The 27,003-nt window shown below is 36.3% G+C and overlaps 1 protein-coding gene across 1 annotated transcript; it reads left to right on the top strand.

The window, feature by feature from the left end:
• Positions 1–23,809: 23,809 nt before the first annotated feature.
• Positions 23,810–26,566, top strand: LOC141491715 (uncharacterized). The gene is made up of 2 exons (XM_074192571.1): positions 23,810–24,900; positions 26,259–26,566. The coding sequence occupies exons 1-2, from the start codon at positions 23,826–23,828 to the stop codon at positions 26,408–26,410; spliced, it is 1,227 nt and encodes a 408-aa protein (XP_074048672.1). The 5' UTR covers positions 23,810–23,825; the 3' UTR covers positions 26,411–26,566.
• Positions 26,567–27,003: the final 437 nt, after the last annotated feature.

Genomic DNA, 27,003 nt, shown 5'->3' with positions numbered 1-27,003 from the left:
TACAATCTGTTTTATTCAAGGAATTTTTCTGAAATCCTTCCTTTATAGTCATTCCACTATTAGGGTGAGTAAGTTTTGCAATCTATAATAGACCTATAAATATTGGTATGCATGAAATCCATATACATATATATATATATATATATATATATATATATATATATATATATATATATGAAAGAAGGAAATGTTGTTCCATCAGGCAGTGTGAATGCCTTGAGTCTTCTTGCTGCTACTGTGTCAAACAGCTTAGAGACCCTGGCTCCCAACATCCTAAAGTCAATTTGTAATGGGAGGACCTGTGGGTCAGTCTCTCAATCTCTACTTGCTTGTTGTAAAGCATTCTTTTAGGGAATAGAACAGCAATGCAGAGTGGACTTGGCTATAGATTTACTTGAGTTTCAGACTCAACCCTAGACCTGAGAGTAGACTCCACCCTTAATAGTTTAAGGACAAACATGCTAATGTTAAGGAAAAACTGACTTGAATGTTTGACTCAAAATAATCAATTTAATTCTTCACATGAGTATTTAAGACACACTGAACCATTCAGTTCATTGTTTTATAATCATGATCATACAGATAAGATTTGAAATTGGAAAGGACCTACAAGGTCAAGTCCTTCATTTTATAAACAAAAAAAGTGAGACAGAGAGGGGAAATAGCTTGCCCAGAGTTAGTGAGTGGTAAGACATTGCTGAATTGCTTTGAGTAATTTTTGAAGGAGGGATAATGGATTTTTGACTAACTTCTCCTCTTTTTTCTTCATAGGCATCTTATATCATTGTCTATGTCTCATTTCTCCTCTTCCTGTCCCTACTCCAATTAGATTGAAATCTCTTTTATGAGTAGAGTCTAGATTAAATCAAAACTGACTTTTGTATTTGTGATGCTTGGCAAAATGGAAGATAATTAAATTGTAGTCTTTCTCACTTCATTTCCCTTAAGCAGATGTTCAAAGGGAAGAAGTGGTTGATTAAGTTTAGGGATCCTGTCTTGTACCCCTGAAACAGAGCAAAAGAAACTGACTCATTCAAATAGAGAACGCAACCTTGGCCTTGGATAGCGTTCTAACCAGTTAGTCCAGATGTTTTGGTGTTGAACAATTCACTAAACTGTTAATCAACCAGACTGATCTAAATGAGTTGAGACCTTATGGGCACAATGCATAAGTGAAATCATAATGAACCTTTAGCCTAATTAATATTTCACATATCAGCACAGGCTACTAGGAAAACATGATCCTACTGCTGGCATTATTGACTTTGCACCAGTGAAAAGCAATGGCTCCATATACTCTGTAGATAAACTCCCCTGGCTGAATTTCATTGGTTGAGGAAACTCCTAGGTGAGGAAATTCCTTCTATCAATAAAGGCCAGACTTTTTTTCCTGTAATTTATAACCTCAGATTATCTCCTAATAGCACTGAGAAGTTAAGTGAATTACCTGAGGTCATGAGACCTCACTCATCTTTAAGGAAACTTTAAGGCCAGTTCTCTATTTCTACCTTCTGTGTTTGTTCTTTGAAAAAAATCTTGGGCGGGGTGGAAGTTAGGCTGCTGCACAGTGGATAGTGCATTGGCCCTAAAGTCAGGAGGACCTGAGTTCAAATTCCACTTTAGACACTTGATACTTACTAGCTGTGTGACCTTAGGTAAGTCACTTAACCCTATTGCCTCAAGGGAGGGAAAAAAAAACTCATTTGTTTGGCCTCTCACTTGTGTCTCCACCAACCTCTTGACCAGAAACTGGACTGGGGAAAAGGTGTCTGAAGAAATACATTATAGTCATCAATTCCACATTAGGACTTTCCCCCATCGTGGTTGCAATATATCAAGGGTCAGCATAAGAAACTCAATGGCAGTTTTGTGGAAACAGCAGGTGACACAGAAAAGGTTTAGAAACTCAGAAATGCATAAAATATGTGTATGGTATTGTATAGTATCAACATGTTTTTATCTTTTAATGATTCAGACTTCTCTGCTACTAAGGTAGGGCCAAAAAATTTTACTTGAACTTTAACTTGCTGTTTCCACAAAATTCCCGTTAATTTTCTTATGCTGACCCTTGATATATTGCAACCACAAAGGGGGGAAAGTCACAATGTGGAATTGATGACTATAATGTATTTCTTCAGACACCTTTTCCCCAGTCCAGTTTCTGGTCAAGAGGTTGGTGGGGATACAAGTGAGAGGTCAAACAAATGAGCTGGATTTTATTCCCCTCATGGGGCAATGGGGTTGAGTGACTTCAATATGGAAGGGATAATTTTAATGTCAAGGGAATGGCCAATTTGATTTTAGTCAGTTTGTTTCAGTGCCTGCAAGGTAGAGGGTATATATATATATGGGAATAAGCTGAGAGCAGGGACTTTTATATTGGCATCTCCAAGCAGCAGAAGGAACTGAAAAGTTTGTTGACTGTTGAATCCTTCAGGACCCCAGGAAGACAGTTAAAAGTAATATTAAGTAGGAACAGTGAACCATGAGAAAAGGTTCCCCACCCCACCCCGTGAATAGTAAGTAGATTTAGAATTAGAGGAAAAGGCAAAGAAGCTTTGAAAGCAGTAATCATTTATAGGAGTTGACTCTGGGAGTTGATGCTTAGAAAAGAGGGAAGAAATTCCCTCCTGACTGTAACCTAGGCTAATATAATTTGGATTTAAAATCAGCAACCTAGGCAGCTTTCCAGGTTACATTGTACAATGGGAGGCAACAAAGAACCCTTTTTAATGCAGGACATCCCCAAAGACTTTTTAAAGTTTAAAACTAAGACTTTTGGGATACCCTCATTTGCTTTTTCCTAACTTTATCTATATCTATATATATCTATGTCTATCTATCTATATATATAATCTTTAACACTAGAAAAATTCAGTTTTATTCTGTAATGGCATGTAGATATTTTGTAGGTCCGTTTGTATTACAGTTGGAAGCCTAAAGCCTAGGGAATACAATTTTCAAAAATAGGACAGTGGCAAAATTTTCTAAAGAACTTGTTTCAGGCTCTGGAACATAACTGCCAATCTAACTATCCAGAATTCAGTTATTTTTGCTTTCTTTAGGAAAAATTTCCAAAAAATTGACAGCTGGGTGGCACAGAGCTCTGACCCTGAAGTCAGGAGGACCTGAATTCAAATCCAGCCTCAGACACTTAATAATTACCTAATTGTGTCCTTGGACAAGTAACCTAACCCCAATGTCTTGCAAAAACCAAAGAAAAAACTTACAAAAAGAATACAGCTGTGGATTTGGTAATACATGAAATTTCCAATGACCTTCTAAGTGTCCTTAAAAATTCTCTCATGTTCTATCTTTGCGACATAAGTGAAATGTTGCTAAGGGAGTCTTTGTTTCATGGAAAATAATGAAATTGTTCCGTAAGATTAGAGTTGTCATATCTGATTTTGAAGAACATAGGACATATCAGGATACTCAATGTCATGGGGAGCGGGGAGGGAAGGGAAGAAGAAAAATGTGGAACTCAAACTTGCAAAAAGATGAATGTTGAAAACTATCTTTGCATGCAAGTGAAAAAAAACCCAAAATAACATTTAAAAAAAGAAAAGAGCGAATGTGGCAGAATTACAAAGAATAAGCATGGCCTCAAAGAAGAGATATGAGGGGAAAAAATGCTTCTAACTTGTTTGCAAATACAAGAGGTTCGTGGTTGTAATAGGCCTGCAATCATGAAGATAGTAATTGTGTAACCCTGGACAAGTTACTTAACTTCTATCTGCCTTAGTTTTCTCAACTATAAATATAATAGCAGCCACAATAAAAGTGCCTCCCTCCCAGGGTAGTTGTGAGAATCAAATGAAATAATATTTGGAAAGTACTTAGCTAGTGCTAAGTAGGAGCTTAATAAATATTTATTTCCTTCCTCTTACTATGAGGTGAGCCTTTGGAGGGGACAGAAGAAGGGATACAGTGGAAAACTTAGGTCATGTAAAAAATAAAGACCAATTAATTTTAATTTTTGATCAAGCATTCATTTCTGAGTATGTATATATTGGGTGATCTTCAACAATAACTGATTCTTGTCTCTGACCTTTATGAATTGTCACCAAAGAGCTCTACAAGCCTTCCTTTAGATATTTTAATGTTTTTTGGATGTTGTTGATACATTTCTCTGTTCTTTCATCATGCTCTGTGAGCAGTTCACTCTTTTTTTAGTCCAACATTCTTGATCATGTCTTTTATTCAATTTCTTGCCCTCAAGGCATCACTGGTGACATCTTGCAACATACTTAGATTGCTCTTTGTGTCACCTGTGATTTTGATAATTTTGGAGAATGGCGTGTTCATAATTTATAGCCATACAGAACTACTTATGGGTTATTGGTGGTGAAAAGAATTGTTTTTGGTAACAGGGATGCAACTGGTGATCACTGAAAGTGCTGAGGAGGAAAGTGCTTTTCCTACTGACATTATTATCTTGCAAATGCTATCAGACCACTTTGTATAACATGTCAAGGAAGGTCCCTTCATTTGCTTTTGCCGAGTGTGTATGTATGTATGTTCATTTATACACATGCATATGCAGGAGTGATGGTATAATGACAATTGATCACCTGGTCAATCATGGGCTTTAGTGAACTGAAGCATCAAAGTTCCTTTCTCTCTCTCTTAATCTCACATCCCTTCCCTAGGACAACTTGACAATTAATTCTTGCTTAGTTGTTAGTTTTAAGAGGTTCCAAATCTCGAAGGTATTTTAATTGGAGACTTCTCTTTTTGAGTCTCAAATAATCTACTAATGATGGAATTTCAAATACTAGGAAAAACTGCCATGAGATTTTTGGGGGGGGGTGGAGGGGAAGGTAGGGACCCACTGGTACTTCTCAAATAACTCCAGGAATGTACCTCTGGGTACCATGTTTTTGGAAGAACATTGTTAAACTGTAGAAAGAGGGAGGAAGAGAACCCTATATAATTAAAAGTTGATGTATAAGGATCAGTTGAAGGACCTGGGGACATATAACCTAAAGAGAAGTTTAGGGAAGAAATGATAGATATCTTTAAGTATTTGAAGAGCTGGCATCTAGAAGGTGGATTAGATCTGTTCTTATTGCCCTAAGGGGCAGAATTAGAAATTGAAGAGAGGCTAGAGATAAGGAGAGGACTTTCTAACAATTAAAGTTACCCTCTGGGGCACCTTCAGACATGATTTTATTAGAGTAAAAACTAGATGACTACTTATTGGGTATATTGAAAAAGGGATTATTGGGGTGGGAATGGCACATGGCTCCTGAAGGACTTTCTAATTAACTCTGTGATTTGTGTCTATTTTTCATTGTAGTGGTATGTGTTTGGGTCAGCCAATAACCACAACTGGAAGGGGTAAGGCAATACAGCAGGCATGTGGTTTTTTGACTGATAGTTGAATAGCACCCTACCTGTGCTGAAATGATGACACTTGGAATTCTAGTCTCAAAGTTGTTTTTAAATGACCTTAAATATGAGTCTTGGCTCAGTTTCTGTCATCTTTTCCCATGACCTAGTTTGCCTCACACAAAAGTTAACAGCTTTATTTGAACTAGAATAACCAGAGTTGACATAGAAATGGAATCATTTGTTAATTGCCTGATATCTTAAATAAAAATAAAAAATTGTGTGCTATTATTTTTAAACATTTTATTTTTTATTTTTTGCTAGAAAAAGGGCCATGGATACTGAAGTGGCTATTGACGCCTCTTCCAAGCTAAGTGATGTCAGAAAGAGAATGAAAGAGAAAAGATGTGGATCTTTGAAAACTGCAAAACAGAATGCTTTTTTAGCATCCAAAATAAAAAATAAAATAAAAAGTAAGTTTCGCCTATTAAAATTTCACTTATTTCACCTATTTAAATAAACTGTTTTAAGGGATAGATCTGTGGTATACTACACTATTTCATGAGAGTCATTAGTTCTCAAAAACAAAAACAAAAACAGAACAACAGATAGAATAGAAAAGAGCTTTCTGGAGTGTTTTCTGTAAAAAATACAAAATTTTAAAAACTTAAAATTCCTGCTTCCAACTTCTTTGAATGACTTGCCATATTCTCTATAGAATGTAGCCACCTATTTGACAAAACTGGACTGACTGCTTCCAAGGAAGCATATCTCTTAAAACCCTAGGGGTTGACTTTTTTTCAAGAGAGGACAGATTAGTATCTCATGATCCTTTGTGGATTGCTGGTTAACATGTAGTTGGATCCTTCATGGAGGAACCACATTTTATTGCTAGGAGTTTGAAATGAAAGTCAAGATGTCTACTACCACCCAACATAGTGTGTGATTCTATTTCACTGTGCTAGCTAGACAATTAATAGACAGCTAGAAGTGGATAGATTTTTAGACCTGGGTTCAGGAAGACGACATGGGTTCAAATCCAACAGCTTTGTGACTCTGGGCAAATCACTTTACCTCTGTCTGCCTCTGTGTCCTCATCTGTATAATGGGGATATTATTATTACAATACCTACCTCTCATTTGAGATGATAATTGCTTTGCTTTGCAAACCCTAAAACACTATATAAATGGTGGCTACCATAATCATCTTAAGGATTTCAGGAAGTACATTGTTGGTTGCATGGACATATATATATTTGTAACATCTCTAGGCTAAATATCAGTATGTACTTAAAGAGATGGAATTATTGTTTGGATAGCTTGCTCTGCAAGGCAACGTCTAATCATTTAGAGCAGTAATTATCCTTTTAAACCAGAATTTCTGAAACTTCCAGTACCCTGATTGTAAAAAATAAGGATTTTATTAAAATGATTTGGTGTTTTTTTAAAATAGTCCCTGGTTGATGAAACAAATTAAGTCTATTCTTGTTGATAGCAGGTGATTATTCTTTTAGACTAAGAGTCTCTTTATATTATTTATAATTACTTCTTTGTACATTCAGAGAAAATGTTTCTAATGATACTGAATAAAAAACAGCTTACTTTAAAAATGATAGTAGCTCTTGTTCCTTCTTGAAATTTTATGCATTGATTAAAAACTATCTCTACTGACTTTAACCTTCTTTAAGAGAATACTTCATTTTCTCTTCTAAAGTTTCTTTGAGATTTTATCCCTAAACTAGCAAACGAGAAATTATTTGCGAACACATTCCTAAAGGTCGGTGATATTAAAAAAAAAAAGTTAATCGGAAAGAATGGACAAATGCTCTACTATGAGTCCCATGGATTGAGAATTTAGAATGAATGAACTCACTTGTTTATTCAGTGTGTGTGTGTGTGTGTATGTGTGTATGTGTGTATGTGTGTTTGGGGAAGGGAGTTGTGGACCTATTATTTCATTCCTGTGGGGAACACCCAGCATGGTAACTTTCCATATGTAGATCAGCAACTTTTCTGTAATTCATGGTCTTAAAGAATTACCTGAGACCCTGAAAAGTCCATTGTCTTTCTTCTCATGGTCACAGCTACTGTGTGTGTCAGAGGCCAAGTCTTTCTGCCTCTTCACCTTGCCATACTGCTTCTCTAATATAACACAGCAACACCTAAAATGGTCTCCAGAGAAATTCAAGGTAGTTGGCTGACTTGTTTGCCTCTATCTCCCCTTTTGTTTTCTTGATTCTGTGTCAGTGAAAAAACATTTATTAAGCTCTTAAGAGCAGCTAGATAGCTCAGGAGTAGAGGGCAGGACCCGAGTTCAAATCATCCCTCAGATACTTACCAGCCATGTGACTGTGGGCAAGTCACTTAATCCTGATGGCCTCGCATCCAGGGCCATCTCCAGTCATCCTCATTCATATCTGGCCACTGAACCCAGATGATTCCAGAAGAGAAAGGGAGGCTGGTAACTTAACAATGCACCCCCTCAGTCAAATTCAATTCACTTGCATGTCCTGGCATCACCTCTCTGATGTCATGGTCTTTTTCAAGAACAAAGGACAAACATTGTCATTGTCATTAAGCACTTATGTTCTAAGCATTATACTAGCCCTGGGTATACCAAAAAAAAAAAAAAAGACAAAATGGACTCTCTAACCTCAAGAAGTTAATATTCTAATAAGGGAGATGTCATGCAAACATCTATGTGTGTACAGATGAATACAGGGAAAACGGGAGGTAATTTCAGAGGGAAGACACTAGTAGTGGGGGAGACTGAAAAGAATTTGAGCTGATTCTTGAAGGAGATCAGAAAGAAGTTAGAGGCTTGGAATGTTTTGTACTATTTTTCTAGTGGGTCTAAATGAATGGTATCATTCACTTTGAAAAGCTCAATATCAATCAGGACCACTCATTCTGAGTCTTGAGTTAGACTGAATAGTTAGAGTTCCCCAGATTTAATGCTAGATTTTGAAATTAGTATTTTTAAACAGTACATGCAGGTAACTTTCATGAATTTTAAGCCTGAATTAAGAAAGTACTTATAATTTAAGAATCGTGGGAATCTTTGATGGAAGAAATTGATTCTGGCTTTGAGTAAGAGAGAGCATTGCACTTTTGTTTTTGAGGAAAGATTTACTATTTTTAAAAAAAGTAGGCAAACAAGAAGTTGAATGGAAATTAAGTAGAAAAGAGGTAGGTGACTAGGAAAGAGGAATAGTAGTATGTGAGCACAAGACTACTGTTTGGAGTTGGTCTCCTCTACCCCTCAGCAACAATCAAAATATGAGTTTACATTGAAAACCATGCATTTGAGCTTCAGTAGGTAATTCTGGCACAATCTGTTTCTAACTTTTTAACCACAGGAGCATAGGAGAGAAGATTCTGAAGAAGTAGAAGTAGAAATCCTTTGACTAAAATATTTTGTTTTTCTGTGTGTTTGTTACCTAATCTGCAGACAATTCTTCTATTATTACGGTATCTTTGAAACAAAACAACAAAGCCTTGGCCCTCGCCCTCAATTCTGAGAAGGTGTTTAGTCAAAGACTTTTAGAAGATAATAAGCTTCTGATGAGTGAAATTGAGGTGGGGATGTTTAGGAATGCCAGACTCCGGAAAGCCATCTCTTATATGGTAGGAAATCAAGAAGTCTTTCTTCTTATGCTTTGATTCTTGGAACTTAAGTAATTTATAATATGGGAGCACCCAATTTTTCTTTTTAGAAAATAATATTAAGTAGCAGATAAAGTAGGGTCTGTGTTATCATCAGAAGACCCAGGTTTGAGTTGTTACCTATGGGTAAATCTATGTCTCAGTGCCCTTCAGGAAAATTATATATATATATATATATATATACACATACACACACATATATATATATATACACATACACACACATATATATATATACACATACACACACATATATATATATATACACATACACACACATATATATATATACACATACACACACATATATATATATATACACATACACACACATATATATATATATACACATACACACATATATATATATACACATACACATATATATATATATACACATACACATATATATACATACACACAAATATATGTGTGTATATATGCACATACATATAGATATATAGAAATAGGGATACATATCTGAGTGTATCTGAATTTCTACTACACCACACAGCATGTGTATGTAAATTTAGATGTCTGCACTAGTATGCCTATTATACACACAATACATAAAATCTATCGACATGTGCACGTATAATGTGCATGTGTGTATGTGTGTGTGTGTATGTGAAAGAGAGAGAGAGAGAGAAATTTTGAGACCTGGTCTTCTATCTGTTGAGGCTACAATTATGGCAATGCCACACAACCCTAATCCCAGTGCTGATGGTCCAGAAGCTTTGACCTGCTCCTTTTTCAACTTGGGCCTGTTCATTCTTCTTAAGGAAGGCTGGTGACCTCCAAACCTCTTATATTAGTGCCAGACTGACTGTGGACATCTGATGTGCTTTAAGTTGACCTCAACTCAAAAAAATCTACCATTCTGTTGCTTCTCCCCAGTAGCAAGAGATTGCAAAAGTGGCCAATCTCCTTCTTCCCCATTCCCTCCTCACCAGGATCTATATGGATCTAAAAATTATAGAGAGTTTATCAGTTTGTCGTAGAGAGGTGGAGTTCCTTACTTCAATGAAATCTCAGGTCTACGCCAGATTTCTATCCCTGTTCAAGCCCCTGCCTTCAATGCCTTCCAATACATGGCAACTTAAGGTTTAAAACCTTGATTTTAATTATGTGGTTTTTTTTGCTTCTCTCTTTCTCTCTTCTTGTTTTTTTGGTTAAATTCACCAGTAGAATTCATATGGCAAATAAATAGAACTAGTTAGAAAGATTTTGGGGGGGGCAACATGTTGAGAACTATACAGTGGATGGCTATTTCCCAGCTAGTTCACTCAGTATCCACTGTATTCTAAGTGGAGTGGGGAATAAAAGTATGAGCCTTGGCTGTGGAGTCAGAGAAACTACAGAAAGCATAGAGAATGAAAATTTAATTAACTTGCAATTCTGGCTCAATATAGTCATCTGTAGGATCTCTTCTGGCTCAGCAGTCAGGGAAGCTCTTGGTCATCTGCCATTTTAAGTCCCTCAGAGATGAGGCATTCATCTCTGGAAGTTGAACCCTCCAGGCTTCTATATGGTCTCCATGAATAGTACTAGGTATGTTCCATAGGGGGTGAGGTAGGAAAGACCCCTGCTACAGAAGGACCAAGGGCCCCAGTCTTAAGATCTGAACTTTTAGCAGTGGATATCTTGATCCAGTCCCTCCTTGATTTTTTTTCTGATAAGACATGTAGTATTTCTTATGTACTGTAGTTTATATTTTAAAAAAATTATCACCAGTTGTTTTTCAAAGAGATTAATCCTGTTTTTTTCTTTCATGCAGAATAAGGTCCTCAGAGAATTGGAATCATATATAAGTGTTAAACTCCAGTATGCAATTAGAGAGAGTCATCCCTCTACAGTAAGTGCCTGTTTTTTTGTTTTTTGCAGGGCAATGGGGTTAAGTGGCTTGCCCAAGGCCACACAGCTAAGTAATTATTAAGTGTCTGAGGCTGGATTTGAACTCAGGTACTCCTGACTCCAGGGCTGGTACTCTATCCACTACACCACCTAGCCACCCAAGTGACTGTTTTCTGAGCATCCTCTAGGGGAACTATGATTGGAAGTCCATTACTTGTAAGGTTAGTCAGCTATATGGGAAATTAAATTGACTGTGGGCCAGATCAAGTTCTTTCTTTCTTCAGGAGATAGAGGATATCTGTCTACTACCATACAGAAAATGTATTGCCCTCTTTTGTCTCAATGCTTTTGATTTTAACATCCCTCTACCTGAGTTTGACCCTCTTCCTCTACCTGTCCAGCTCCTTTCTTTGAAAGCTCTTCCCCTCTCTTCCTGTTTTCTCAAGGCCCAACTCAGTTGCTACCTCCTCCATGAAGCTTTCCCTGATTCAAAGGGTCATAAATTAAAACCAGACCTTAAAGGTTGTCTAACTCAAACCTTCATTTTATGGATAAGAATCTGAGTCTCAGAGAGGTTGTGACTTGCCTAAAAAACCATACAGCAAATTGGCAGTTCAATTCTATGTCATCTGACTCCAAAATCTCCACCTGAAGTTATCCCTCTCTCCTTAAATTTATGGAACTCTCATTTCTATTCTTCTTACAATCCTTTGAATAGTAGTTATTTGAATACCTCTCCCCCCTGCCCTCACTCCCATTAGATTATAAATTCCTTGAGAAGAGAACCTGGCATTGTGTCTTAGTATTCCTAGCACCTAATATAATTTATAATAGTATAATTAAAAGCAACTAGATGGGTTCGGTGAAACGAGTGCTAAGTCTGAAGACAGGAAGATCTGAGTCTCAAATCCAGCCTCAGACACTAGCAGTGAGACTGGTCAAGTCACTTAACCTCTTATGCCTCAGTTTCCTCATCTGTAAATGAACCAGAGAAGGAGATGACCAAAGCACTCCAGTATCTTTACCTTGAAAACCCCAAATGGGATCCCAAAGAGTTAGACACAACTGAAACATCTTAACAACAGCAACCACAAAGTACTTTATATAATGTAGGGACTTAAAGAATGTCTATTGAATTCAATTGTCCCAATTGCTACATGTTCAGGGGCTCACCCAGCCTTTAGACAGAGGTTCTTAACCTTTTTGTGCTTCATGGACACCTTTGGCAATTAGTTTTGGTGAAGCTAACAAACACCTTCTCAAAAGAATATTTTTAAAGACATAAAATACAGAGTTACAAAGAAAATCAGTTATATTGAAGTGCAATCATTAAAATTATTAACCTAGATAAGTAGCTCTGCTTTAGATGGGGTCAAAAATAAGATGGAGCAGAAGAGCTTGGGAATCTAAAAAAACTCTATCCATATCTCCTCCTAAAAATCCCTGATCCATTAGAAAAAGGTATCTTTGTTGGAAAGTACTACCTGAGACTGCTTGATCCAAGACCAGTTAGGGCTCTTTCAGATGGAGTGGCACACAGGGTGAGGCTGAGCAGAGAAGGCCACAAAGATAAGATTAAAGTTTAGCCTATTGCCTGACCTTGGAGACTACAAATATTGACACAAGTTCTAGTCCTTGAAATGTGTTCTTTCCCTCATCTCCTCCCACTAAAGATTATGATTCTTTACCCTCCATCCTTCTGCCAAGATTTCAAATAAGTAATCCAGCCTACAAGTTACTATATTGTTTCCTTCATCCCCTCATGAACCAGGTTTACAATTGTAGACTGACCCTCAGGTTCTGTTAACCATCTGGTCCAGGTGTGATAGGAAAAATAGGTTAATCAATAAAAATTGATTAAATACTTTATAGTTTCAAAGAACTGTGCTAAGTACAAAAAATACAGTCCTTGCTCTCAAGATGTATAAGAAGTTATCTAAAAAGGGAAGACTTTTGAGGGATATAAGAGGGGAAAGAGACTTGTACAAACCATTTCAGAAGATAGGCTTTGGGATGAACTCAGATTCAACCTAGGGTTATACAACTGATAAGTAAGCCTGCATGACTTCTTCCTAAAATTGACTTTCCCTTCTGTAGCCCAATGCTTCTCAACTTTTGGCTAAGGAAAATGATTACATTATCTATTACATTGGTTAAGTAAGGAGTCTTTATAATTTTTATTTTTAATTCACAAATTTATGTTAAAGTTTCCTACTTTCACCCAAGTAAGCATCAGGTACTGTTTTTATGCAGTATTAGCAAAGTATCTGCTATGAATAGAGTAGAATGTAAGCTTCTTAAGAGCAGAGACTATTTCTTTTTTTTTTCTTTTTTGAATGGTGGGGGCGGCAGTGTCTTCATATTCCTGGAACATAGTAGCCATTTCATAACTGTCCAAAAATGCTAGAGGAAGATTTGAACCCAGGTCTTCCTTACTTAAAACCCAACTCTCTATCTTCTAAATCAAATTCTTCTGTGTTCCTCTGATCCTTGGAAAATATTTCTACTAAAGTAGAAAACTAAAATAAAATTTTGACAAAAATATTCATTTGTTTTTAAGTTCTTATAAAAATTTCTAGTGCCTAAGAACTATTTAGTTATGAGTTAGTCTCTTATATATAATGGATTCATATATATATATATACAGTCTTGATATTTCTTTACTCTATTTTCCTTTCTCTACCATTAGAACCCTTGTTTTCATACTTCCATGAGAAGTACTATTTTAAATATTTAGGGATTTTAAAGAATTTATTGGTTCAGATGGGGAATGCAATGGGGGAGGGGGAATTGAAATCAACATATTCTATCTTTTCTAAAATTTACATGGATTAGAAAGATCAGAAATCATAGGTTTAAAAATAAAAATACTTTTGAGAGACTTAAGACTTCAAAACATGTTGATGTTAATATATACAATTTTTTTATAGATTATATATATATATATATATATATATATAATAAGCATAGAAAGAATTGCCAAAGATTATGGAATCTTGGGTAAGAAGCTAAAGTTTTAAGGGACATAGATGCTATTTTCATGATCATGACCCATTGAGGAAAAGGATTGAAGAAGAGAAAATCAGATTTGAGAGGTGAACATTTGGTTAAGAAGATGATGTCAGAAAATGGGACTTGGATTTCTAGATTATAGGTTAAATTATAGGAAGGATTAGGGAAATAGCCTACCTAAAAAAGAGTTGGTAGGATGGTATTTGCCTGGGATATTGCCAATCTGAAGATATGGACTTTAAACTAAAAAGAAAGGGTGTGGAAGAAAATTGCCTATTTTTATTCTCCAAGCTAGATATCATAAGCACAGTCACAAGAAAAAATAATATCCCTTGAGGTACCCAGAAGTTCACAAAAGGACAAAATCCAAGAAGAAAAAATCCCAGCATCAGATTTCTTAAATAAATTCATAAAGTATAAGTAACAAGAAAAATGAACCAGAGATCTTAATTCAAGGAAAGAAATTTGACCTCAAATGTATCACTGATGGGATAAAATCCATAATTAGAATATGACTATGGAAGGGTTTTTAATGCAAGCAATAAGCATTTATTAAGTACCTAGGATGTTGCCCAAACTGTTAGGCACTGAGAATACAAAGAAAAAAAATGAAACCATTCCTATCCTCAAGAAGCCTAAAGCCTGACTAGTAACTTATTAATGATGAGGCATTTTCTAATTTAAAATTGATCCATGAAAAAAATAAAAAAAAAATAAAATTGATCCGTATACAGATGCAAAGGCACAGAAAAAAGTATGTATAAAAGATAAAAAGACTAGTTCTTCTGGTTTGTAGAGTGTGAGAAGAGGAGTGATACATATATATATATATATATATATATATATATATATATATATATTATATATTATATGATAAGACCTGAAAAGTACATTAGAACCAGTTTAGAAAGGGCTTAATCAGAAGAAGTCAGATAGGTTTGGAGTTTAGAACACTTGATACTATTAAAATATTCCAGGAAATCTTAGAACCAGAGAGACAAAACACATGAAGAACATCTCAGTAAAGGTCAATAGAAGCAAAAACAGAAGATGTCATTGTCAGGAGTATACTAGAGACCATCTAATCAGAAAGAGGAAAGAGAGGAGAGGTCCAGAGACAAATCGTAAGTCAATCATGGAGACACAATATGATATTAATGGAGGTCTATAATTATCTATTATCTGTCAAAAGCAGAGCAGCTAATAATTTAATGTTACCTTAATAATAACTTTATTCATCAAAAAGTGAAAGAACAAAATTGAAAAACAGACATTTTTCTTCTGTCTGATTCTTACCAAATAGGGAAGGACTAGTTGCTAGTGTAGAAATTCTAGGCATCTTGGGTAGGTAAGTGGTTGGAACAAGAAGGATCCATAAGAGTTGGTAATTGAAAAAGAGATGAAGTTTGGTAGTAGTCCAACAAGTACCCTCTATGTTGAGAGTGCAAATTTCAAATGGTTTGGGAGAAAGGGTAGGTAAGATCCCATTAATAAAAATTTTATAGGGAAAGTTAGCTCAGGAAGGACAGAAAAAAATCTCAAGAATGAAATTTTGAAGATGCAAAAAGAAAATTCTGATAATGCTTGCTGGACTAATGGAATCTAAGGCTGCTTGAAGAGAAGCATGCCCTGCAGCAATAAGAAAGTGATACATTCACTGTACTCTTGTCAGTCCACATTTGGAATATGATGTTCCTTTTTAGGGGCCACGATTTTGAAACAACTTTGCTAAACTGGAGAGCATCATGCGAAGAGCAACCTGGATGATCTAAAGTCTTGAGTTCCCTCCATAGAATCCATTGAAGGAGCTAGAAATATTTAGGCTGGAGAAGAAAAGATTTGGAGGTGCTGTGAGATAGCTATTTTCAAATATTTCAAGTCTCATATGAATTGTTCTGTTTGATCCCAGAAAGTAGAATGAAGAGAAATGAGAGGAAGTTTCAACTAAGCTAATGAATATACAATTTAAGGGAAAATTCCCTACAATTAGAACTATCTAAAAGTAGAATTGGTTGCCCTAGGAGGTAGAGGGTCTTCAAATAAAGCCTAGATGAATATTTGTGTTTGATCCCTCTATTCTGGCATGGAGTGGACTAGATATCCATTTCTATTCAATAATTTGATGATTCTGTGAAGACAGGTTCATTTATATACAGCAAATACTGTATTTCATTAGCTTTGACATATATTCCATAATATTTAACCATCTTATATGTAAACATAGCTCCTAGAATATCCTTATAGCTCCTTTCTTCACCTTCTCCAGACCCTTGCTCAAGACCCCCAGTATGTTCAATAGTTGGAGTTTGTAACTTAATTGAGAATCTTAACTCTTAGGAAAGTGTTCTGCTGATTCCCAATCTCCTTTTCTTATCATGTTTTTTATTATCTTTGCTTGAGTTGGCTCCTATTCATATTTATAGCTTTCAGAGGATATCAACATAGAAAATTCGTTCACTGATGTGCAAGCAGACAAGCACAGGAACAGTTCATCACATAGGTGGGTATGAAATGTTAGCTCTGTTATAGTTCTTGGGGTCTAATCTATCTATCTATCTTCCTTCCTTCCTTCCTTCCTTCCTTCCTTCCTTCCTTCCTTCCTTCCTTCCTTTCTTTCTTTTTATTAAAGATATTATTTGAGTTTTGCATTTTCCCCCCAATCTTGCTTCCCTCCTCCCTCCCCCCCACAGAAGGCACTCTGTCAGTCTTTACTTTGTTTCCATGTTGTACCTTGTTCCAAATTGGGTGTGATGAGAGAGAAATCACATCCTTAAAGAGAAGTCTAAGAGGTAACAAGATCAGACAATAAGCTATCTGTTCTTTTTTCTAAATTAAAGGGAATACTCCTTGCACTTTGTTCAAACTCCACAGCTCCTTATCAGGATGCAGATGGTACTCTCCTTTACAGACAGCCCAAAATTGTTCCTGATTGTTGCACTGATGGAATGAGCAAGTCCTTCAAGGTTGAACATCACTCCCATGTTGCTGTTAGGGTGTACAGTGTTTTTCTGGTTCTGTTCATCTCACTCAGCATTAGTTCATGCAAATCCCTCCAGGTTTCCCTGAAATCCCATCCCTCCTGGTTTCTAATAGAACAATAGTGTTCTATGACATACATATACCCACAGTTTGCTAAGCCATTCCCCAATTAAAGGACATTTACTGGATTTCCAATTCTTTGCCACCACAAACAGGGCTGCTATAAATATTTTTGTACAAGTAATGTTTTTACCCTTTTTCCTCATCTCTTCAGGGTATAGACCCAATAGTGGTATTGCTGGGTCAAAGGGTATGCACATTTTTGTTGCCCTTTGGGCATAGTTCCAAATAGCTCTCCAGAAAAGTTGGATGAGTTCACAGCTCCACTAACAGTGTAATAGTGCTCCAGATTTCCCACATCCCTTCCAACAATGATCATTATCCTTCCTGGTCATACTAGCCAATCTGAGAGGTGTGAGGTGGTACCTCAGAGAAGCTTTAATTTGCATTTCTCTAATAATTAATGATTTAGAACATTTTTTCATATGGCTATGGATTACTTTGCTCTCCTCATCTGTAAATTGCCTTTGCACATCCTTTGACCATTTCTCAATTGGGGAATGGCTTTTTGTTTAAAAAATATGTCTCAGTTCTCTGTATATTTTGGAAATGAGTCCTTTGTCGGAATCATTAGTTGTAAAGATTGTTTCCCAGTTTACTACATTTCTTTTGATCTTGGTTACATTGGTTTTATCTGTGCAAAAGCTTTTTAATTTAATGTAATTGAAATCATCTAATTGGTTTTTGATGATATTCTCCAACATTTCCTTAGTCATAAACTGTTCCCCTTTCCATATATCAGACAGGTAGACTAGTCCTTGATCTTCTAATTTGCTTATAGTATTGTTTTTTTATGTCTATGTCTTGTAAACATTTGGATCTTATCTTGATAAAGGGTGTGAGGTGTTGGTCTAATCTAAGTTTCTTCCATACTGACTTCCAATTTTCCCAGCAATTTTTATCAAAGAGGGAGTTTTTATCCCAATGGTCAGACTCTTTGGGTTTATCAAACAGCAGATTACTATAATCCTCTCCTGCTTTTACACCTAGTCTATTTCTTAGCCAATACCAAACAGCTTTCAAAACTGATGCTTTATAATATAATTTTAGATCGGGTAGGGCTAAGCTGTCTTCTTTTGCACTTTTTTTCATTAAGCTCCTGGTAATTCTTGACTTTTTATTTCTCCATATGAATTTAATTACAATTTTTTCTAACTCGTTAAAGTAATTTTTTGGAATTTTGATTGGTAGGGCACTAAACAGATAGTTTAGTTTTGGTAGAATTGTCATTTTTATTATATTAGCTCTACCTATCCATGAGCAGTTGGTATTTGCCCAGTTATTTAAATCTAATTTAATTTGTGTGAGAACTGTTTTATAATTGTTTTCAAAAATATTCTGTCTTGGCAAATAGACTCCCAAATATTTTATATTGTCTGAGGTTACGTTGAATGGGATTTCTCTTTCTAGCTCTTCCTGCTGTTTCTTGCTAGACATATATAGAAAAGTTGAGGATTTATGAGGGTTTATTTTATAACCTGCAACTTTGCTAAAATTTCTAATTGTTTCCAGTAGTTTTTTAGATGATTTCTTGGGATTCTCTAGGTAGAGCATCATGTCATCTGCAAAGAGTGAGAGTTTTGTCTATTCCTTCCCAATTCTAATTCCTTTAATTTCTTTTTCTTCTCTAATTGCTGATGCTAACATTTCTAATACAATATTGAATAGTAGTGGTGATAATGGGCACCCTTGTTTCACCCCTGATCTTATTGGGAATGCCTCTAGCCTCTCCCCATTGAGTATAATGCTTGTTGATGGTTTCAGATAGATACTGCTAATTATTTTAAGGAACAGTCCATTTATTCCTACACTCTCTAGTGTTTTTAATAGGAATGGATGCTGTATTTTGTCAAAAGCTTTTTCAGCATCTATTGATATGATCATATGATTTCTGATAGGTTTGTTGTTGATATAATTAAGTATACTAACAGTTTTCCTAATATTGAACTAACCCTGCATTCCTGGAATAAATCCTACTTGATCATAATGTACTACCCTAGTGATGACTTGTTGTAATCTTTTTGCTAAGATTTTATTTAGGATTTTTGCATCTATATTCATCAGGGAGATAGGTCTATAATTTTCTTTCTCTGTTTTAACTTTTCCTGGTTTAGGTAACAGTACCATATTGGTTTCATAGAAAGAATTAGTCAAAGTTCCATCTTTCCCTATTTTTCCAAAGAGTTTATATAGGATTGGAACCAATTGTTCCTTAAATGTTTGGTAGAATTCACTTGTGAATCCATCAGGCCCTGGAGATTTTTTTTTAGGGAGTTCAGTAATGGCTTGTTGAATTTCTTTTTCTGAGATAGGGTTATTTAGGTATTTAATCTCTTCTTCATTTAACCTGAGCAACTTATATTTTTGTAAATATTCATCCATTTCACTTAGATTATCATATTTATTGGCATAGAGTTGGGCAAAATAATTTCAAATTATTACTTTAATTTCCTCCTCATTGGTGGTGAGTTCACCTTTTTTCATTTATGATACTAGCAATTTGGTTTTCTTCTTTTTTTTAATCAAATTGACCAGAGGTTTATCAATTTTATTGGTTTTTTCATAATACCAACTTTTGGTTTTATTTATTAATTCAATAGTTTTTTTTTGCTTTCAATTTTATTAATTTCTCCTTTAATTTTTAGAATTTCTAATTTGGTACTTAACTGGGGATTTTTGATTTGTTCTTTCTCTAATTTTTTTAGTTGCATGTTTAGTTCATTGATTTCCTCTTTCTCCAATTTATTCATATAAGCATTTAGAGCTATAATATATCCCCTGAGAGTTGCTTTGAATGAATCCCATAGGTTTTGGTATGCTGTTTCATTATTATCATTATCTATGATAAAATGGTTAATTCTTTCTATAATTTGTTTTTTGGCCCACTCATTTTTTAAAATGAGGTTATTCAGTTTCCAATTTGCTCTGGGTCTATATCTCCTTGGCCCAGGATTGCATATGACTTTTATTGCATTATGATCTGAGAAAGATGTATTCACTATGTCTACCTTTCTGCAGTTGATCATTAGGTTTTTATGTCCTAGTACATGGTCAATTTTTGTATAAGTTCCATGTACTGCAGAGAAAAAGGTATATTCCTTTCTATCCCCATTCAGTTTCCTCCATAAATCTACCATATCTAATTTTTCTAACAATCTATTTACCTCCCTAATTTCTTTCTTGTTTGTTTTATGATTCGATTTATGTAGATCTGATAGCGGGAGGTTGAGGTCTCCCACTAGTAGAGTTTTGCTATCTATGTCTTCCTGTAATTCTTTCAGCCTCTCCTCTAAGAATTTGGATGCTGTCCCACTGGGTGCATATATATTCAATATTGAAATGACTTTATTGTCTATGGTACCTTTTAGGAGGATATAGTTTCCTTCCTTATCTCTTTTAATGCTATCTATTTTTGCTGCTACTTTGTCTGAGATAAGGATTGCCTCCCCTGCTTTTTTTTACTTCAGCTGAAGCAAAATGTATTTTGCTCCAACCTTTTACCTTTACTCTATATGTATCTCTCTGCTTCAGATGAGTTTCTTGTAAGCAGCATATTGTAGGATTCTGGTTTTTAATCAACTCTGCTATTTGCTTACATTTTAAGGGAGAGTTCATCCCATTCACATTTAAGGTTATGATTACTAATTCTTTATTGCCCTCTGTGCTATCTTCCCTCTGTATTTTCCCCTTTCCCCCCTTTTATCCATGTTCCCCAGTCTTTTGTTTCTGAAAACCACCCCCTTCAGTGTGTTTGCCCTCCTATATCACCCCCTCCCCTTTCTTTCCCCTTTCCCTTTTTCCCTTTTCCCTTCCCTTCCTTTTATTATTCCCCTTATTTCCCCCACTCCCCTTCCCTTTCTCTGTCCCCCCTCCCTTTTTCCCCCTTTTAATACTTGAAAGGTTAGATGTTTTGTAAGTTAACTGAGTATGTGTAGGTTGACTTTAAGCCAAGTCTGATGAGAAGAAGATTCAGATGTTTCTCCTCTGCTTCCTTCTTCCCCACTATTACCATAGGTTTTTTTGTACCTCTTAGTGTAATGCGATTTACTTGGGGTCTAATCTTTATAATTTTCAGTTACCATCACTGTTCCTATTCAGTGGTCTTCCTCTTTTTTTTTTTTAAGATTCAAAGCAATATAGGATAGTGTCCCTTCTTGGATTTAAAATAGTAACTGAAAAAACTCAAATGTTAAGAATTGAAAAGGCAGTAACTTGTGAACTCTGGTTTTTTATTCTCTAAGTTTATCTAGAATATAGTCTTGTTCCTCTGCTGACTGAATTTCAGTCAATGACATATTCCAAAACTTGATTTCTGCTCATGAAATGATAGAGAAATAGTTAGGTATTTATTTCTCTGTCCATTTCCATAATTATTGCAGAATAGTGTAGGTCACATTTAAAATTATTTTCCGGACTATCCAGTAAAATCTCTTGTTTTTATTTCAGGTCAATCAAGTTATCACTGAAGGATCCAACCACTGATGTAGAAAATGAGAAACAGCCAGATGTTGGCCTCAAGGATCTCTTCCTTCAACAGACAAAAAGCCCCCAAACACAAAATCACTTGGGGTTGGAGGAACCGTCAAATTCTGATGGAGGTTGAGTGAATTGAAAAAAAAAAAACCAAAGCGTCTCTCTTGAATTCCAATGTGTTATTCATTTCCTTTGCTCTTTTACTTCTCATCCTCTAACATACTTAAAATCACCTAGGGTATAATATCCATATATCCAATATATAAAAGAGCTGGCAATTGTTAATAACAGGATTGCAAAAATATCCTTTTATATCTCCAAATGAACCTATCATCCTATGCTGAGTCACTCCCAAAACTTTTAACTATTCCATATGTATTTGATACATGGTACAGAGTCTTGGAGAAGATGGCCTAATTGAGCAATGGGTTCTTGGGAAACAGTTGTTTGAGCTGGTTAAAGAAAGAACAAGCCTGATGGCCAGTTCAACTCTGGATTAATTAACCCCAGCATGAGGAGGATACAATTCATTCTGTTTTGTAGTAAAGGATCCTATTCCCACAGATAGGACAAAAGTGAATCATTCCTATTGTCAAAATAATGGTCAAAGAGCAGATAGAGGACCAGTCTTGGAGTCTGAAAGTTGTAGGTTCAAGTCCTGGCTCTGGGACATAGGATCATAGAAAGAAAATCAGATGTAACCTCAGAGGCCATCACTTCCAACACTTCAATTATACAAATGAGATCTAGAATAGGAAGGAAACTCAGATAGTGCCTGGTCCAATTCTCTCATCTTACAGATTAGGATACTGAGGCCTAAAGAAGTTAAGTGATTTACTCAAGATTATAAAGATGATAAAGGCAGTTTGATGGTATCATGGATAGAGTGTTGGGCCTGGAGTCAGGAAGACCCAAATTCAAATGTGACCTCAGAAACTTACTAGCTGTATGACTATGGACAAGCTCTTAATCCTGTTTGCCTCAGTTTCCTCATCTGTAAAACGAACTTGGGAATGAAATGACAAACCACTTCAGTATCTTTAACAAGAAAAACCTCATTGTGTTTGTTGTCACTTGGTCATTTTTCAGTTGGACATGACTGAAAAATGACCAAGTGACAACAAACACAATAAGAGGTAGAGGCAGGATTTGACTCAAGCTAGAACTATAAGCTAAATACGGGTAAGTTATTGCTCTAGTGGCAAAAGGTAGGTCAACACAGTTGTTCCCTAAATTTATGAAATCAAAGATTCAGCCTCCTCCCCAGGCCCCAAAGTAAAATAAATTTATATTCAATAAAGGCTTTGTTCCATGAGAAAAGAGTAGATATACTATTCTTCTGCCAGTTAAAGTTGTTTCCAATAAATGGAATGTTTTTTTTTCTTTTTATAGAAAGTCAACAGGTGAATGCCATAAGTATCTTGGAATCTGAAGTGGCTGATGCTTTATCTGGAAGGAAGAGTGAAGGACCATGCTGTGAAAACAAGTCAGAATTTTGGCCACATGTCACTCAGAGGAAGAAATGGGCCCCTTACCCCTATCTAAACTGTCAGATCACAACTATGATCTTTGAGAGGGATGTGTGTTCAAATCGTTTTTCCCAGTGGACCAATGGCCCTCAAAGTCCTGTGAGAGAAATTAATAGACAAGAAGCTTCTAGCTTCTCTTGGCTCTCTGATCCCCTCTGTGATCCCAACAGCAATATCTCTAGACCAGAAGATGCAATGCCTTCTGGGCAGCTTCCAGAGGAAATAATGAGTAATGAGAAAAGGTCTTTCAGTTCTAGTGAACAGGATAGATCAGTCACTACCTCCAGAAAGAACCAAAACAAAATCACTGGCAATGCTGACAAAGATGTTGCCTCACCTTTGAGATTTGTGAAGTGTGTTTTTACCGAACAGGAGCTCAGAGATACAGTTGGAATATATCCTATTAAGAATTTAGACAATAATAGCAAAAACCAGTCCCAGAATCTTATCACATTGAGCCCAGAGGCCCAGACATCAAGTAAATTAGCCCTGATACCATCTATATTCCCAACAGAGATGGATTCTTTGGGAGAAAATCCAACCCCCATAAGTGGGCCTCCTGAGGACCAGTTTTACCACATAAGTGACAGATTTAGCAAATGTAGGCAAACCTATCTGTGCAGTGAGGTGTGTTCAAATAAAGAAGAAAAGACAGCAACTCCTCCCTCTGGAAAGAGAAAGAAAACTTTGTCAGAAAAACAGATTGAGGTGAAGAACCAGAGCCCAAATTCAAACTGTGGTCCTATTTCTATGTCTCTATGTGGGAATTCAGGTAGGAAGCAATTACTTCAAAAGAACAAAGTCACTGACAAGCTCTCAAATGAGATAAATAAGGAAACAAAACAGTTAAGAAACAGGATGTCTACTGATAAACATGACGCTCTTAGCAAAGGAAATGACTACAAAGAAAAAAGCAGAAAAGAGTCAGACAGGTTAAGGAAAACTATGGACCAGCAGATCCCAAATACAACTAACCAGACTACCCAGGATTTACCTACAGTGAGAACGCTCAGTGTAGAAATTCTGCAGAAAATGACTGAAAGTCCTTTGGAACAGGAAGTAAGCAGAAGGGTTTATGACACTAAAAACTGTGACTGCAGAGAGGAAAATGTGATTCCATTGGAAGGCAAATTGAAACCTGATTCTCAAGAATATGAGCTCAAACCTAGAGGAAGACAATTAAAATGGGGTAAAAGTCAGCAGAAGAAGGAAGGTTCACTAAGTAATAAAAAGGAAACTCCTATCTCAGACAGTAAACAAAGCAGTGTAAGGGATCTATCGAATAGAAAGAGGCAAGGTCAGAAAAGCTACATAGGCAACTCCAGAATTCCTAAACTAACTTCCTGTTCTGTGGAACCAGGCTTAAATAAAATGTGCCCTGCTTCTGCTAAGAATATGAAGGACATTCAAAATAACGTGAATAAAAAAACCCCATCATTAGCTGGTAGGCTCAATGCAACTAGGGATGTGGCACCATCAATGACTAAAGCAAAGCAAAAGGCTGAAAATGTTCTTCCAGCCAAAGACCAATCTGATTTTGGAAAGAAAATTGTTTCTGAAACTCTTTCGGGAAAATATGAATCCACAGAAGTTGACCGAATGATGCAGAATGAAGTATATAACAGCCTTTCTAAAACAGATAGAAACTTCTGCCAGAGGACCATCCAAAAATTGGTCCTGAATAGTCCTATGTCTTTGGAACTCTCCTACGTGGTGACCTTGTCTCCAGAGAAGACTGTCAGGACTTCTCTAACAGCCTTCCAAGTTCAGGAACCCCATCTGGCAAATGACAGTGTTTTAACAACCTTTCCTGCTGGGTTAGAGAGCTGCCAAACCACCAAGGGAAGGACCTCCTCTTCTGGACCAAAAGATAGATGGAGTGTAGCAGTTTTTCCTAGAGGTTCTTCCCTGAGTAATAAAACTCCAAAGAAAGGTAAGAAATAAGGTGGGTAGCCTTAGAACAATCTAGAAGTTGAGTTATAATCAGATCCATGTAATCTGATCCATTCACTTAACAAATCCCTTGCCTTCTGGTATCTGGACTTGCTACTCTGAACTTGATTTTTGGCCAGGACCCATGATCAGCCCTTAAAATCCTTGATTTTATAGCAATTTTCAGCACTATTAACCATCCCCTTTTTCTGGATGTTCTCCAGAACCTCCAGAACCTCCTGGTTCTCTTCTTACTTATCTGGTTTCTCTTCTCTAGATTTTCATGATAGCTCTACCTCCTGGTTCTCCTTCCATCAATCTGATTGCTCTTTTCTGTCACTGATACTTCATTTTCTTCTTCCCTTTAAGCAGAGATGTCTCCCAAGATTTGATCGTAATTTTAAGTTTTCTCTTCTTTGAGGAAAAGGTTGAAGAAGAGGGAGTGTGGGGGGCTAAATCCTTTGAAGCGATGAGACTGGGTTCAAGAATATGAATAGAGGAGTTAGCCTGGAAGAGATAAGGGCCCCTTCTGTTATGGGCACAAAGGAGGAGAGGAGATAGGTAATGAGGTTTTGGGCTGTGGAGTAGGGAGACTGAAAAATAGCACAAGGCAATTGAAGGTTGCTTAGGGTTTGAAGTTCCAAGAAGCCTTTACTCAGCACTCTTATCCTTTTCATCTCCCTTCTATCACTTGGTTTTTATTATCTTTACTCAAGTTGGCTCTTGTTTTTATTTCTGGGTTTGGGTTTTTTTTTTTTTTTTGGTGTTTTTGGGTTTTTTGCAAGGCAATGGGGGGTTAAGTGGCTTGCCCAAGGCCACACAGCTAGGTAATTAAGTGTCTGAGGTTGAATTTGAACTCAGGTACTGCTGACTCCAGGGCCAGTACTCTATCCACTGCGCCACCTAGCCGCCCTTGTTTTTATTTCTGAATTGTACCTTGCACAATTTCTTGTACTCCATGAACATCTGTTGAAATGAATGGCTTGGTTCATGTGGATCTTTGCCTCCCCAGAACTCTTCTCTTTTACCCATAGTACATAATATAGTGATTTATAGAATAATATCTGTAAAACTGTATATATATATATATATATGTATATTTCATTATTATTTCATTTTCTATTCACATACGTATAGATGTGTGTCTAATTTCCTTTACAAGGTTGCAAGTTCTATCAGTACAGGGACTGTGTCTGCTACAGTAACTAGTATAGTGTCTCAACAAATGGGTGATCCACAAACTCCTAGGTTTTCATTGTTAAAATTCTTTTCCTTAGCAGATTCCACAATTAACAAATTAGCTTTCATTTGGTTTTGAAATGTTAATGACTATGGGTTGTGTCTTTTGTGTACACCTAGAAAACCAAGAGTCCCACAACCTGGAAAACACCAGACTAGCTTCCCCTTTTTCCACATCAAAATTCCTGAGAGATTCTAGTACCATGTTGAGAAGTTCCCTAAGAAGAAAAGATAATCTTATTAGCTATAGAGAACCAAGACTCAATTGGTAAGTATTATTTTTTTGTCATTATTTTCTCCCCTTATTGCATTTGCCTCCATCTTTCAGTCCCTGAATTTTTGTTACACATCCCTTCTTCTGGAAATGTCTGGCCTTGTCCCCTGCTTTTGAACATACCAACTTTTTCTATTGAAGATCCCTTTTTTAATTTGTCTAGATTTTCCTATTGAGGTATTGCCTTCTCAGAAATAACTGTATCTTATTTCTATTGTTCTATTGCACGGTTATTCACTCTGGGATCTGTTTCTTCCCTCCTTTGAGACTGTACATAAACCCAGTCCTCATTTTGATGATTCTTTTGCCTGCTAAGAGGTAAATGCAGGGGCAGCTAGGTGGCACAGTGAATAGACACCAGCCCTGGAGTAAGGAAAACCTGAGTTCAAATACAACCTCAGATGCTCACTAGCTGTATGACTGGGCAAATCACTTATCCCTCATTGTCTCCAAAAAAAAATGTGGTCAGTTATCACTTTCTTAGCAAGGCAGTACATGGTATGGACCCCTTTTCAATATGTCTTAGTAATTTGTCATCATAGGAAACAGCACATTGTCGATAGAGAACTGGCTTCTGAATTGGGATCAATT

Source organism: Macrotis lagotis, chromosome 6 (genome assembly GCF_037893015.1).
Source record: "Macrotis lagotis isolate mMagLag1 chromosome 6, bilby.v1.9.chrom.fasta, whole genome shotgun sequence".
NCBI classification, from domain to species: Eukaryota; Metazoa; Chordata; class Mammalia; order Peramelemorphia; family Peramelidae; genus Macrotis; species Macrotis lagotis.
Note: the sequence above shows the minus strand (reverse complement) of the source record. Positions and strands in the feature narration are given on the sequence as shown.

Excerpts from the sequence above, each read along its gene's own strand:
- LOC141491715 (XM_074192571.1), top strand. The coding sequence starts at position 23,826 with ATGTCTACTGATAAACATGACGCTCTTAGCAAAGGAAATGACTACAAA. Across the intron at positions 24,901-26,258 it reads TAATAAAACTCCAAAGAAAG|AAAACCAAGAGTCCCACAAC; the intron begins GTAAGAAATAAG and ends GTGTACACCTAG.